The sequence below is a fragment of the Drosophila navojoa genome, chromosome X (genome assembly GCF_054131105.1).
Source record: "Drosophila navojoa isolate 15081-1374.11 chromosome X, UAZ_NAV_1.0, whole genome shotgun sequence".
In the NCBI taxonomy this organism is placed as follows: domain Eukaryota; kingdom Metazoa; phylum Arthropoda; class Insecta; order Diptera; family Drosophilidae; genus Drosophila; species Drosophila navojoa.
The window spans coordinates 567,778-582,529 of record NC_142895.1 but is presented as its reverse complement, the minus strand read 5'-3'; the positions used below and the strand labels follow the sequence as shown (position 1 = coordinate 582,529).

The 14,752-nt window shown below is 50.8% G+C and overlaps 1 protein-coding gene across 3 annotated transcripts in view; it reads left to right on the top strand.

Moving 5' to 3' along the window:
• ec (ubiquitin specific peptidase echinus) overlaps nucleotides 1–13,328 on the top strand; it is a 65,587-nt gene extending 52,259 nt beyond the window's left edge. For 2 of the 3 annotated variants that reach the window (XM_089264778.1, XM_089264779.1), the window contains 3 exons: nucleotides 6,424–6,717; nucleotides 7,594–7,722; nucleotides 7,793–13,328. In XM_089264778.1, coding sequence (XP_089120904.1) covers nucleotides 6,424–6,717; nucleotides 7,594–7,722; nucleotides 7,793–12,226 — 4,857 coding nt within the window. In that variant the 3' untranslated portion in view covers nucleotides 12,227–13,328. Of the gene's footprint in view, nucleotides 1–5,819; nucleotides 6,300–6,423; nucleotides 6,718–7,593; nucleotides 7,723–7,792 lie in introns of all 3 variants that reach the window. The other variant, XM_089264777.1, reaches the window with a different exon arrangement.
• The last annotated feature ends 1,424 nt before the right edge of the window (nucleotides 13,329–14,752 follow it).

Sequence of the window (14,752 nt, the reverse complement as noted above, 5' to 3'; positions counted from 1 at the left end):
ATATGTAAATGAATATCTACTTAGTGGCTAGCCTTCGACTGGGACTATCGTTGTCGACGTCTTCTTCTTCTTCTGCTCTTGGCTGTTGCTGAACCAGTCTTCTCAGCGCTTCTCATGGCTGGGCTCTGGTGCTTTCCCTAGGGAAAACTCAGTCAGGCAGTTAGCAGTTAGCACGCAAAGCGAATTTGCATTGCTAAAAGAAACACACACACACACACACACACAACACCGACGTGGGCAGGCGTGGTGGGCGTGCCCAGTTGGCCACTTCTTGGGGCAGCAGGGGCTATAACAAAAGACTGCAGCAGCGAACTTGATTTGCGTGGCCAGCAGGAGTCATGGGACCTGGGCATATCGTAGGGCTAATGAACCACTAAATAGGTTCATATAGTTCCAGTTCCAGTTCCAGTTGAAGTTGAAGTTGAAGTTTCGTTTCTTCTGTTGCCCAGCGTTAATATTATGAATAGCTGCTGCTGCTGTTGTTAAGCGCCTGCAGTTGCATATTAATGGCTGCCACGCCCCATGCCCTCGACAGCGCCAACCTCCCACGCATGCTTAAGCAGCAAATGTCAAGAAATTGAAGAATTTATGTTCAATTTCTTGGCTTCAAATGAAGTTCTTGACGCATGTTTGGCATATGTAAATGTTGTTGTTGTTACTTGTTGTTGTTGGCGTTGTTGTTGTTGTTGTTGTTGCGGCTTATAGCTCGACAGCAGTTGGAGCCACTTGCCACAGCCGCCGGCACACTTGGCATTTGCCTCACGTGCCGCCAACAAGTTCTTTTCTTTGCTTTGCTTTGCTTTGATTTGCTTTGCTTTTCTTTTGTCTGCTTCGCCTGCTTCGCCTGCTTCGCCTCCTTCGCTTCACACTGACAAGCTGCGAGCTAAGCTTGAGCTGTTTATAGAAAAAGTCAGCGTGACCGATTACAGAGCGAGCGCCCCCAGCAGCAGGTGGGCGGCAGGTGGGCGGCAGCTGCAGCTGAAGTTGCAATTGCATTTTGGGCTTTGCTGATAAGCTCGAGCTATCGCTGCCAACAGCTGCTACTAATAGAAGAATTAGAAGAAGTGGCAAATGAAATATATATGTGCATATAGAAGAAGAAGATGCAGAAGAAGTTACAACTGTAGAGAGCATACCAATAGAATTGAATTACATATCCTGCAAGCTCAATTGAAGTAGCCAAAGTATAGAGGCTGTCAGTGTAAAAGGCGTGGCAGTCATATATAATATCTTGAAAGTCTGACTAAATCGATCCAGGTGAATGAACAAAGAACAACGCAAGAGCTCCCGCCATTCCTCCGCCTGCTTGGCTACAATCTGGCAGAAAAATAGAGAGAGAGAGAGAGTGAGAGAGAGAGAATGATAATAATAATATTATAATATATGCTCATTTGATTGCTCTAATTGCGCCCTGCACTTGTCTTCAGGATAGATCAATTATAGCCGAGCTAATTGGCCAAAGGCGGTGAGAACTTGGGGCAGCAGTTGCATCAAATGCACAATAGATGGCGCGTATGGCTGAGTATGTGTGTGTGTGTGTGTGTGTGTAGGGTAATTACTGGGTGTCTGCTAGTCGTTCAAGCCGACTGCAGCTGTTGCGGAAGCAAATCAGCCAACAGCAGCAGCCAACAGCAGCAGCAGCAGCTGGCATTAGAAACAATTTAAGCAAATGCTCAACTGGCGATGCCTGCATGCAAAAGCCCACGCGAAAACACCATAAATCAACAACGGCAACAGCAACAACAACAACAACAACAACAATATAACAAATATTAATATTATTAATAAATGGCAAAATTGTCCAAGAGTCAGACTTGTTTATGCATGGGATTTACTATACAGATACCTCTGTGAGCGAGTGTGTGTGTGTGTGTGTGTGTGTTTGTGTGTGAGTTGTCTGTCTCCCTACCTCCCTCTCGCTCTCTGTCTACCTTTCTCTCTCTCTCGCTCTTCACCTAGCTTATTCAAGGACTACCAGTTGCTGCTGCTGTTGTTGTTGTTGCTGTTGTTGTTGTTGCCGTTGCTCAACACTCAACTTTAGCTTGGATCATTTTGACAGAATTGTTTCAGAAGTGTTTGGTGCAATAATTACAACACCTCGAACAACAACAACAACAACAACAGCAACGATAACAACAATCAGCTAACAATTCGCTCGCTTAGCCATGACCAGCAAAAACTCTGAGTTTGGCCCAAACTAATTGCGAATGGAGAAAAAAATCTGTTGAAAAGATTTGCGCACACTCTGAAGCTGTTGCTCAAGTTGTAGCGGGCGTTGAGTGGGCGTGGCAGCAGCAGCTGAAACTATATGTTAAAGTTAGAGAGAGAGAGAGACAGAGAGAGAGAGAGAGAGAGAGAGAGAGAGAGAGAGAGAGAGAGAGAGAGAGAGAGAGAGATCAGCACAGATCAGCACAGATATATGTATGTAGCTAATTCATATGCAAAAGTTTTGCCAAGTTGTCAAATGTATCTAGATAAGATATAGAAGATACATATATGCATATATATGTATATGTATGTGTGAACTTCAGCTATAATATATAGTATATATATGTATGTATATATGACATGTGTTATTCCCTTATTTATGTATGCTAAACACTTGTTGGCGCAGCCGTAAAGTCCGTCTCTTGTGCAACTGCATACAAAATGAACTCTACAGTGCTGGCCAGAAAAGTGAGCAGAGTGGGGGGGAGCGGGGGCAAGTTGATACAGTTGACAACTGTTGAGTAGAAGAAGAAGAAAAAGAACAACGACACACACTCGTTTGGCTCCCCAAAATATTAACTGCAACAACAACAACAACAACAACAGCAAGAACAACAAGAACAACAACAACAACAAATGTTTATTTTAATGCACACTTCCGGCCAACAAAGGGCTTTTCCGTCAATTAAACAGTTTTTCAGAAGAAAAAAAAACAATTTGGCGCACGTGCAGTGCGCTCAGGTGCGCGACTAGCAGTTACCCTGTAAATGCAGTTGCCCATTGTGCTTCATCAGCAGCCCTAAACTGATCCAGAAGCGAGTCTACATATGATATGATATATATGTGTCATGTTAATATATGATATATACATACATACATATATGTATGTGTGCATGTCCGTTATGCCTTATAGCTAATATACCCTCTTGCTGCCTACGTTTTTAACAAGGATTGGCTAAGTGTAAACAGAGGTGCTTAACGATTAGCTGGAAGGGAACACACACACACGTATGTACATATATATATATATACTTATATACATATATATATTTATATATATATCTGATATGCCCATCGTATTGATGCATGCTAAACAGTCGATTGAGCTGGCGCGCCAGCTGCATGCGGGAAATTACCTTTACAGTGCTGGCCAATCGAGTGGGCACAGCTGCAGGTCGGGGCTGGGCGGGGCAGCAGCCGCGCCGCCAAGTCAACTCCAGTTGATACAGTTGGCGACAGTTGACAAGCCATATTATTATCGTCATCAGCCAGAGAGCGACAGAGAGAGAGAGAGAGGGGAGAGAGGGAGAGAGGGGGAGAGAGACTGTGTTTTATACCTTTTGTTGGATTTTTTGGCTGCGTGTTGACTGACAGCCTGTACAATAACAAAAGCAAATTATACAATGATGATGCTTAAATTGTAGAAGAAGAAGCAGAGGCAGAGGCAGAGGCAGAAGCAGAACAACAGCCACGGCTAAAGCACATTTGTTGTAATTGCCAGTGCTAAAAGCAAAAGTGAAAAAACGTTTTCAATTTTATAAGCCATATGCCGCATGTGTCATACATTTGCCTGCCTAAATGCCCTCTCTCTCCCTCCCCCCGCACTTCCCAGCCCCTTTGAAGTGCGCCTCAACTTTCGAGGCGTTGTCAGCAATTGGCAGTTGCCCATGGAGCCATCAGCCGAAAGTGAGATCCGAATGTCGAGCCAGGCCTCTTCTGTAACATTAGAACCGACTCTCATGTGTATCATATACATACATATATAAGTATATAGATCATATATATATGTCACATTTATGCTGCTTGATGTCTGCTGAGTTTGTAGTTTTGCTCGTGCACTGGCCAAAGATGAAGCGAGCATATCAGCTTACAGCAGTTTAAATAGAGCTGGCTCCACAATTGACGATTATCAGATGCTAGGGAGCACGACAAAGGGAAGTCTTATCAGGTGAAAGAGGCAATATAATATATATAATGTCTATAGAGTGTCTCATTTCTCTCTCTCTCTCTCTCTCTCTCTCTCTCTCTCTCTCTCTCTCTCTCTCTCTCTCTCTCTCTCTCTCTCTCTCTCTCTCTCTCTCTCTCTCTCTCTCTCTCTCTCTCTCTCTCTCTCTCTCTCTCTGTTATGCTCTACAGACTGACAAGTCCTAGACTCCCTTTAGTAACTTTTCCAAAGTATTGGGCCGTCGGCTAGGCTCGTTTTGATTTCTGTTTCATTTGCAATTTGCAGTTGTCAACAAATGAAATTTGATTTGTGACACACACACACACACACACAAACACACACACACACACACGCGCGCGCGTTGTCGTTCGCTCGCTGTTAAACGCTTTGTGGACACTTTTAGATAAAAGTTTAGTTGCCTTTTGGGTAACTTGGGTAACTATATACCTACATACATATGTACATCTACATACATCTACATACATACGTATATTTGGCTGAACTGGACCGGTTTATTTCTGGTTGTAGTTGGGGCAAAACTTTCGGCAAGAAACAAAATGAGGTCGTTGTCAAAAGCAAAAGCAAAAGCGAAAGTTCAACTCGCGTTGGTTCTGGTTTGTCTGTGTGTGTGTATGTGTTTTTATCGACGGCCCCTTTCCTCCTGGTGCCCTCCTGCTTCTGCCTTGCTCCAGCCTCTCCGCTCACCTGTTGTCCGTTTTAGGGCGTGCCAATAGCTAGCCGCGTGCTGCTCCGCCTGTGCAGCTGTTGCCGCTCCTTGAGCCAGCATCGCCAGGGCGAGAGAGACAGCGCCAGCAGCTTCGTCGTCAGCCTGACTTTGACTCGGCTCTGCCTCGACTCTACTCTAGCTCTGCCTTGTCTCTGACTTTGACTCAGCTCTGACGCTTGTTGGCTTTGCTTAGCCCTGCCTAGAATCCTTCCTCTGGCTTCTTCTCTGTCTTTGAGCAGCCCTTGGCTCTCTGCCTAGGCTCGTTTGCCTGTGCCTCTGCCTTTCGCTCCCCTTTGCCCTCGCCTTGCCTTGCCGCATTCGCTTGCGTGACCAAGTGAAGTCCAAGTTCAAATTGGTATCAATTGGCAGCTCAAGTGGACTTTTGCGGTTCCTCGTGCTTCGCCTGCGTACGCAACTTCCTCTCACGAGCCAAATGGCTTTCGCTTTTCATTTGCATTTTTGTGGGCTGACGCTTCACTTCTCGTTCTTGAGTGAGGGCCAACAAGCGGGTATAATGTGCTATAGGTTTGCCTCAAGTCCATCTGCCTCTTTAAGGAAAGAAGATTCTTATCGATTGGCAAAAAGTCTTTTTGCCCTTAGCTTGCCAACTTTGAGGGGGGGAGTGTTATGAGTGCTCTCTTTTTCAGCAGGGTATCTGGCAGTCGTGCTGGCAGTCACACTCTTCCGATTCATTTGTGTTTTGCACTTGTTCTTTTGCCCCTTTTTCCGTTCGCATTTACATGCACTTCCGTTCGACTACGTCGACAACTTCAGACCCCACCACTGTCTGTGCCCCTTCTGCTCAGTCAGCGCATTGCTATTGACATCATCATCATCATCATTATCGTGCAAACCAGCATTTTTGGCAAACAGTGAAGCGACAGCACTTCGTACACCCACCCGAAATTCTTAACGCTCAACTCGATTTCCTTCAAGCAGATCGACTTGCTAAGCTCGGAGCGCATCATGATCAAGTTCCGGTACAAGCGCAAGGAGCCCAGCAATGTGGTGGCCTGCAGCGCCAATGCAACGGCAACATCTGCGACAGCATCAGCAGCAACATCGACGACAGCAGCAACATCTCCAGCAACAGCAACAGCAACAGCAGCAGCAGCAGTTGCTCCCGCAGTGGCGCAGCTGCAGCTGATTAGCAACAATGGCACCTTGCCCAGGAGCAGTCCGCGCAAGCTGCTCCTCGACTCTGGCTCAGCGACGTTGACGCGTCAGAGCAAGCAACAGCAACAGCAGCAACAACAGCAACAGCAGCAGCAGCAGCAGCAAAATCTTTGCGCTTTGGCTAAGGTCTCCAGCAGCATTGAGTTGGCGTTTCATGGCTACAACAACAACAATAACAACATCAGCAACAACAACAACAACAACAGCAGTATTGAAAGAGATCGCTGCATTAATGCAGTCATTGTAAGTCGTGCATACCCGTTAGCAATTAGCCATTTGCAATGCCCAGCCAGAGTCAGATCCATAGATCTATAGACTGTCTACATAGAGTACTATCTAACCCCCCTCTCTCTCTCCCATTCTCTAGGAACTGTTCCAGCAGCTACAAACGAGCTCTGAGCCCGCCCTGTGCCCGGAGCCCCTGCGTCGCGCCTTGGCCAGCGGCCCGCTGGCCGGTCGCCGGTTTCCGCTGGGCTGCCTCGGCGATGCTGCCGAGTGCTTTGAGCTCCTGCTGCACCGCGTCCACTCGCACATCTCGCCCGACGACGGCGACGCCTGCGAGTCAGCCGCTTGCATAGCCCATCGGCGCTTCGCCATGCGCGTCATCGAGCAGAGCGTTTGCAAATGCGGCGCCAACTCCGAGCAGCTGCCCTTCACGCAGGTGAGTCAATTTGATCGCATAGAGAAGAGCTCAGAGACTACTCGAGCTCGAGATTTCCTCAAGGGACTCTATAGACTCAAAGTTCAGGGAAAGTTGATTGATCGATTGAGAGAATAGGGGGAGATTAGCTAGAAGGGGTACGGCAAGGTCTTAGTAGCTCAATAGACGACAAAGTAAAGTGTTCTAGAAGAACACATCACAGATCTCACATGTAGCTCTTCCGAGGGATACGCGGCTAACTCCTCGGGCACAAATTTCCACATGTTACACAGGGATCATTTTGAGCCAAGGTATGCAGTCTTGAATCGGCTCAGTCTTGGAGCATTCAATGAGACTTGACGTAATTGTATGCAAGTTCTTTGACGCTGGTGGCGTGGGCTTTGGAACACCTGCGACTGCTGCTATGTAAATTGTGACAAGGCGCCGCAGCTGGAGGGGGGAGGGGGGGGCGGAGGCTGTGAGGGGCGCCAGAATAGACTAGGGGAAACAGTTAGCTGGCGAGGTGGCCAAACGGGTTATGCGGCACAACATGAACCTGAACGTGAGCCACTCGCTCGACCAGTTTGCGGAACACCCACTAGGAGAGGCAACGCACACGGATCACAGATTGCAAATGTAGTTAGCTCTGCTACCCTGCCCCTTGCCCGCTCCATCACTTTGGCTCATAGATCATTGCTTGCCATTGACAGCCAGGGTCTCCTGCCCCTTCTAGCACGCTCATGTATCAAATACGTTGCAAGTGTTAAGCAGACTTCCTTAAGACTTTCCTTTAGCTCCCCCCTTGCTAGAGCTAGACCACTGTCTTGGCCCCTCTCTCTCTCCCTCCCATGCATTGTTCTTTGTTCTCACTTTCTGCCCCTTCTACCCCTCTTGCAGATGGTGCACTACGTCTCCGCCTCGGCGCTGACCTCGCAGAAGAGCCTCGCCATGCAGAACCATCAGCAGCTCAGCTTCGGCCAGCTGCTGCGCGCTGCTGGCAACATGGGCGACATACGCGACTGTCCGGTAAGTACATGAACCAATCTTCCACAGCATGTGTGACTCATCTCCCTCTCCTGCTCTTGGTCTCCCTTAGAACGCGTGTGGTGCCAAGATTGGCATTTGCCGTGCCCTGCTCAATCGACCGGATGTGGTGTCGATCGGCATTGTTTGGGACTCGGAGCGGCCGGCCGCCGATCAGGTGCACGCCGTCTTGAAGGCAGTGGGCACCAGCCTGCGCCTGGCCGACGTCTTCCACCAGGTCAGCGAGCAGCGCTGGGCCCAGCAGTCGCAGCACGAGCTGGTGGGCATCGTCTCCTACTACGGCAAGCACTACACCACCTTCTTCTTCCACACGAAGCTCAAGGTGTGGGTGTACTTCGACGACGCCAATGTCAAGGAGGTGGGGCCCAGCTGGGAGGGCGTGGTGGACAAGTGCAGTCGCGGCCGCTACCAGCCGCTGCTGCTGCTCTACGCCGTGCCGCAGCCGCCCAGCGCCGCTGCCGGGGCAGCCGTCGGCGGCTGCGGCATGGAGCGGCGCGCCGTCACGCCCAGCCCGGAGAAGCCCAGCCTGGGCAGCACCAGGCGTGCCATAACGCCCACGCCGCTGAACGACTACCAGAACCTGAGCGTCATACAGAAGAGCATCTTCCCTGCGCCGCTGCCCGCGTCTCCTGCTCTCCCAGCTCTGGCAGCGGGCAGCGACGAGACGGACGCCTACATCAGCCGCAAGACCGTGGAGCACGTTTTGAGCGCCCAGTACCAGAATCTGAGCGTCATCCAGGACAAGATCGCCGCCGATAAGGAGGGCGGCTTCCTCAACCGCAAGCCCATCGAGGCGATGCTCAGCGCGCAGCTGGCCCGCCGGCAGCACCTGCAGCTGCAGCGCAGCCACAGCGCGGAGTCCAGCTCCGGCCACGCCTCCAACGGCAGCTCTCCGCCCAGCGACGGCCTGACCATCCCGGAGCACCTGAACCAGCCGAGGCGCCGCGACTCGGGCAACTGGTCGGGAGACCGCAACAGCGCCAGCTCGGCCAGCTCCACGACCCTCGACAATCCCTATCTGTACATGGTGGCCAAGCGAGGCGTGGCCGCCGTGCCCCAGAGCCCGACGAGGCATGGCCACGTGCATGGGCTGCCCTACGATGCGGGCTACGACTCGTTCTCGCTGAGCTCCACGGACTCGTATCCGCCCAAGCACGTGCTCAACCCGCAGCTGGCCAAGATCCCGGAGACGAACGCACCGAACGCGGCCGGCCATGTGCCGCACGGCCCGGCGCACGGCTCGGGCCTGGCCCTGTCGGGCGACTGCGAGAAGCTCTGCCACGAGGCGGACCAGCTGCTGGAGAAGTCGCGCCTGGTGGAGGAGTCGCACGACCTGGAAACGGCGCTGGTCCTCTGCAACGCAGCCGCGGGCCGGGCCAGAGCTGCCATGGATGCGCCGTACAGCAATCCGCACACGATGACCTTCGCCCGGATGAAGCACAACACCTGCGTGATGCGCGCCAGGAGTCTGCACCGTCGCATCCTCATCGAGAAGGGCGCCGAGAGCGAGGCCATGCCCGAGCTGAAGCACATGCGCGAGGGCAGCAACAGCAGCGTCAAGCACATGCGCCAGAACAGCAAGGACCGCACGCTCGAGAAGCTCGAGAAGCTGGAGAAGCTCGAGCAACTGCCGCCAACTGGCACGGCGGCCAAGAGCATCGAGATCTATGCGACGCTGCCGAAGCGCAAGAGTCCGCTCAAGGCGCTGGTCAACGCCGGCGGAGATGACAACGCCATCGAGTACGAGCCGCCGGCTAGCCAGGCGAAGCCGGAGCGCGAGAGCCGCTCGCTGTTCGGGCGCCGCGACAAGGACAAGGACAAGGAGAAGGAGAAGGAGCGGGAGAAGGAGAAGCGCAGCCGCAGCGAGGACCGCAACAAGCTGACGCGCGAGTTCTCGCTGACCGAGACGCTGCTGGTGAACGCCAAGGACACGCTGAAGAAGCACAAGGAGGACAAGGACGAGAAGAAGGAGAAGGACAAGAGCGGCAAGAAGCAGCACAAGATCCGGCGCAAGCTCCTGATGGGCGGACTCATCCGGCGCAAGAATCGCTCCATGCCCGACCTGACCGAGGCTGTCGACGATCCCAGCTCCTCAGCCGCGGCGGCAGCTGCTGCCGCTGCGTCCGCGCTCAGTGCGCATGCCACGCCCCTCGGCTCGGTGGACGACAGCGCCGTTGGGCTGCATCTGCACGGCCACGCCTACATGGGCATGAGCGGCTACATCTCCGAGGGCCACTTTGACTACCCCAGCAGCAGCAACAGCAGCAGCGCCGCCTCTGCTGCAGCAGCAGCTGCTGCTGCCTCCGGCTGCTGCGCCAATCCCAACCTGGAGCGCAGCAAGCTGATGCGCAAGAGCTTCCATGGCAGCGGCAGGCAGCTGACCATGGTGCCCAAGGTGGCGCCACCCCCGCCCATGCGCACCAGCTCGGCACTAACACAGCAGCAACAGCAGCAGCAGCAGCAACATTTCCATCACGAGGCAAACCTGTCGAACATCTCAGCGATGAGCTCGAATGCCTCGATAAGCGAGGACTCGTGCCAGACCATCATCACGACCTGTGCGCAGGTGCACTCCGAGCAGAGTCCGTTGAAGGACCTGCAGCTGCCATGCGCCCCAGACATGGGCATGGCCTTGCCCCTGCCCATGCCCCTGCCCCTGCCGCAGCTGGAGCTGCCGCCGTACCCCAGTCCGCCGCAGTCCGTTTGCCACTCGAGGCAGGCGAGCGAAGACTTTCCGCCGCCGCCGCCAGAGATCGACCTGGAGCCGCTCAACCAGCAGCTGAATCACCTGCACGCCCTGGAGGCGGCCAGCAAGCAGCAGCGACAGCAGCTCGACTCCATGGAGGGCACAACCAGCATCCTGGCCCAGCTGCAGCAGCGACAGCACCTGCTAAAGCTGCGCAAGGAGCAGGCGACGCCGTTGCCCGACCTGCGGAGCCGAAAGCCAGAGCCAACATCAGCAGGAACAGCAGCAGCAGCAGCTGCAGGAGGCTCGCCCAGCAGCGTGCGCGATCTGGCGCATCGTTTCGAGCAAACCAGCATTGGAGGAGCGGGAGCAACAGCAGCGACAGCAGCAGCAATGGCTAGCAGCAACATGCGCTCGTACGCCTCCCAGGAGCTGCTCAGCTCAGTGCGCACGCAGATGAACGGGCTGCCCAATGGCAAGCCGGAGACAGATGAGGTTGACTGCGCGCCCATGCCACGCCAACAACAACAGCAGCAGCAGCAGCAACAGTTGCTGCTGGCCAAGCCCAAGTACGAGATGTCGCAGTCGCAGATCGCCGAGGAGATTCGCGAAGTGGAGCTGCTCAACTCGATGGTGCAGCAGACGCTCAACCAGAGCAACCTGGCGGCGCCGAAGCGCGTGAAGAAGAAGAGCGTCTCGTTCTGCGACCAGGTCATACTCGTGGCAACAGCCGGCAACGAGGAGGACGACGACTTCATACCGAACCCCATTCTGGAGCGAGTCCTGCGCACGGCCCAGCACCCCAACGAGAAGGTGAGCGCGCAGCTCATTCAGCAGCAGCAGCAGAATATGCTGCGTCTGCAAACAGAGGCGCAGCCACGCCTGCAGCAACAGCAGCAGCAGCAACAACAGCAGCAACAGCAACAACTGCAGCAACAGCAACTGCAGCAGCAGCAGCAACAGCTGCAGGCATCGCCCATGCTGGGCAGGCCTGACATGCAGCGCTATGTGCAGCGCCAACAGCAGCTACTGCAGCAGCAGCAACAACAACAACAGGAGCTGTATCGCCTGCAGCAACAGCAGCAGCAGCAACAGCAGCAGTTGCTGCCACGCACCAGCATGAGCGGTTTGTCCAATCAGCAACAACAACAACAACAACAGCAGCAGCTGGACATGCAATACAGCAGCATGCCGCGACCTTTGCATGCGCAAAGCTACTCTATGCAAATGCAGAAGCAACAACAGCAGCAGCAACAATTGCAACAGCAGCAACAGCAGCAGCAGCAGCAGCAGCAACAACTGCAACAGCAGCAACAATTGAGCATTGCCTACTTCAGCAATGGAACTGTTGCCGCTGAGCAGTCGCTGCCCTCGCCCTACCAGCGCGTGCCACACCCGCATGCCTATCAGCAGGCCAACTTCTATGCAGCACAGCAACAGCAGCAACAACAGCAGCAGCAGCAGCAGCAGCAACAGTTGCTGAATGGTAAGAAAAAGGTGAGCTTTGAGCCAGGCACCAAAGGTGAATTGGAATGCCTGCCCTGTGCGCCGCAGCCCCCACCGCCGCCGGCGACGTCGACGGCGACGTCGCTGCAGAACGGACTGCCCGAGCCGCTCTCGAATGGCACGAATCTCAATGGCATCACGGCCATACCCACCCGCGTCTACAACAATGCCATCGTCAAGGCCTCGGCCAAGGCCGTCGAGTGCAATCTGTGCCGCAAGCGCCACGTGATTGCGCCCTCGATCTACTGCACCAACTGCGAGTACTATCTGCAGATGCTCAACCAGCGCAGATGATGTCTGAGTGAATCGGATTTCGATTCGAAGTCGAAGTCGAGCTCGAACTCGAACGCGAACTCGAACTTCAGTGCTACTGCAATCAAATGAATCGATTTGAGTTCGAGTCGAGTCGAATCGTAGCTGTTAATGGAAACACGTAATCTCAAGCATTGCTGCCACGCCCCTCCAAATAGCGCCCACAATAGGCTGTTACTGTTAAGGTTTGAGTCCGTAGAGTCGTACATATATATACATATATCTATATATAGCTTATAGCCAATCGTAGCTCGTAAGCAGTTGCAACAGCAGATCGAAGCAGGCAGCAGCAGCAACAGTTCCCAACTGCAACATGCAACTGTTGCTGCTGCTGCTGCTGCTACTGCGGCCATCTAGAGTCAGGGATGCGATTGGGTTTGCTGCCGCGTGGAGCAGTGGCAACAGCAACAGCAGCAGCAACAGTCGCTTTTATGCCGTCGCATAAGATGTCGCAACTGTTTGCCAGCCACGCCTACCATGAAACGCCTGCACGCACATGTTCCCCCAGCACACACACATATATGTCCACTTGCCCATATATCTAACACGCGTCGCTCACAACGAACATCGACATCAGCAACATCGCCAACACCAGCAACATTTAACAAACTCCATCCAGCCTGGCTTCCGCAAATCTCTTAATATTTTTTAAATTAATTCATATTTCTAGTTTTAATCGCATATTTTTTTTATCATCATTAAATTGTTTAAGTTTCAAAAGTTTTTAATACTTAATTTTTTTTTTTTCGTGAGAAACTCAGCCGCTGAGCTTCCATTGCCGCGCAGTTGTCGAACGACTGCTCGGCAGAGTTTTAATATTTCTATCTGATATATTAAGCATTTATTTTTCATACGACATATAGAATGTAAAACTTTTTTTTTTTTTTTTCTTGTAATGCATTTTATACGATTTAATAGTATTTTATAGTACTTAAAGTGTTTATACATTTATTATAACGATTTTTAAGATTTTTCTTTACAGAAAACACAGAAATGCACAAATGATGCGAGAAAAGAACAAAAAGAGCAAATAAATGGTAAAAAAAGAGAAATTATTTTAATAAAAAATCATATACAAAATAAATCATTGTGTTATTATTCTGGGAAATTAAAAGGAACAAACAGGTTTTATAGCTCCTTTTTATAGCTGAGCAGATCAAGTTCTCAGCCTGGGCACAGAAACGTCATTCAAACGGCGTTATCCTGTACAGCAGACATCTCACGTAGTTTTGAGTTCGAATCGTTTCTCGGCTTGCACCCTGAAGTTATCCGAGGGTCTTCTATGTCGTACAAGAGAAAAAGTAACGCGAGAGGAAGCTGGAGGTCCAGGTACTGCAGCCAAAAAATCTGCTCGCTCGCACTAAAAGAAGATTCAGAGCAGGCCAACGCCAAGTATGCTGAACCGGGTCGGAGCCTAAAAGCTTTCCTTAAAGCTAACCTTTGATAGCTACACCCTATAACTAAACCAGTCAATATTTCGTCAAATACAAATTTCCCAAAATACAAACGCATATGATTGTCAACAATTTTATAGTAAACCTCATTCTCTGAAAATCTTCACATACCTTTAGGCTGATACAAAAACGAATTCATATCCGACAGTTGCAGATTGGCTAATATTTAGGACATGGCTGTAACCCCATGAATTATGTTAAAATTTCACAAATAAAGATCTTAAGGCAAACTTGCAGTGATCTATGGTACAGAGGGCCAGGGACATCAGAGAGTATCTTAAGATTTCTAACGCCATGCTAATCATCCACATGCTGGAAACCAGATCAAGTCAAGGAAGAGAATTTTAAAAGTGTCATCCATAACATGGCCAATAGATGAACGATCGAGAGTTTCAACTTTCTCAAGCTACCTGTACGTATATATGTCTGAAACTGCGTCATAGAATATCCAATGCTTAGAAGTTAGACCTTTCGAAGTCATAGAGAAGTATTTACTCTCTGAATAGTATCAGGTAATATTTCGAATCCAAAACTTCTGTCCATCTTATGCAGTCCCCGAACTCAACTTACCTCTATGAAACGATCACAATACAAAAGCATTCCTTGCTGGCTTAAGTTCTAATTGTATTAAGATAAGCTGAAAAGAAAGTTCTTTGATACAGTAGTCCCCCGATTCCCCCAAATAAAACAGAGTTGGATTTTATTTAAATTAAAATTTTTAATTTAATTGAAAACTAAAATGAAGACAGAGTGACTTCTGAGGTGAAATGGGAGTTCATGTTAGGTATTCTGAGTCGAGCCTCTAATTGTAATCGAAACAAATTCAGAGTTTTTCGCGAGATTCGGCTCAGACGTATAACAGTTCAGTGCTTGTTACACAATCATTTTTTTTTTTCGCGTCTTGATCGAAGCTCGTATAACGCTTCCATACAAAATGCAATTTTTTTTATCGTTGTGTGTCGTTTTAATTTTCGGTTTCTTTTATTTTGTTATTTGGGTTGTTTTTTTTATAATCGATTTTCGAACTGCGTAAAACATTTATCCGGAATCATTT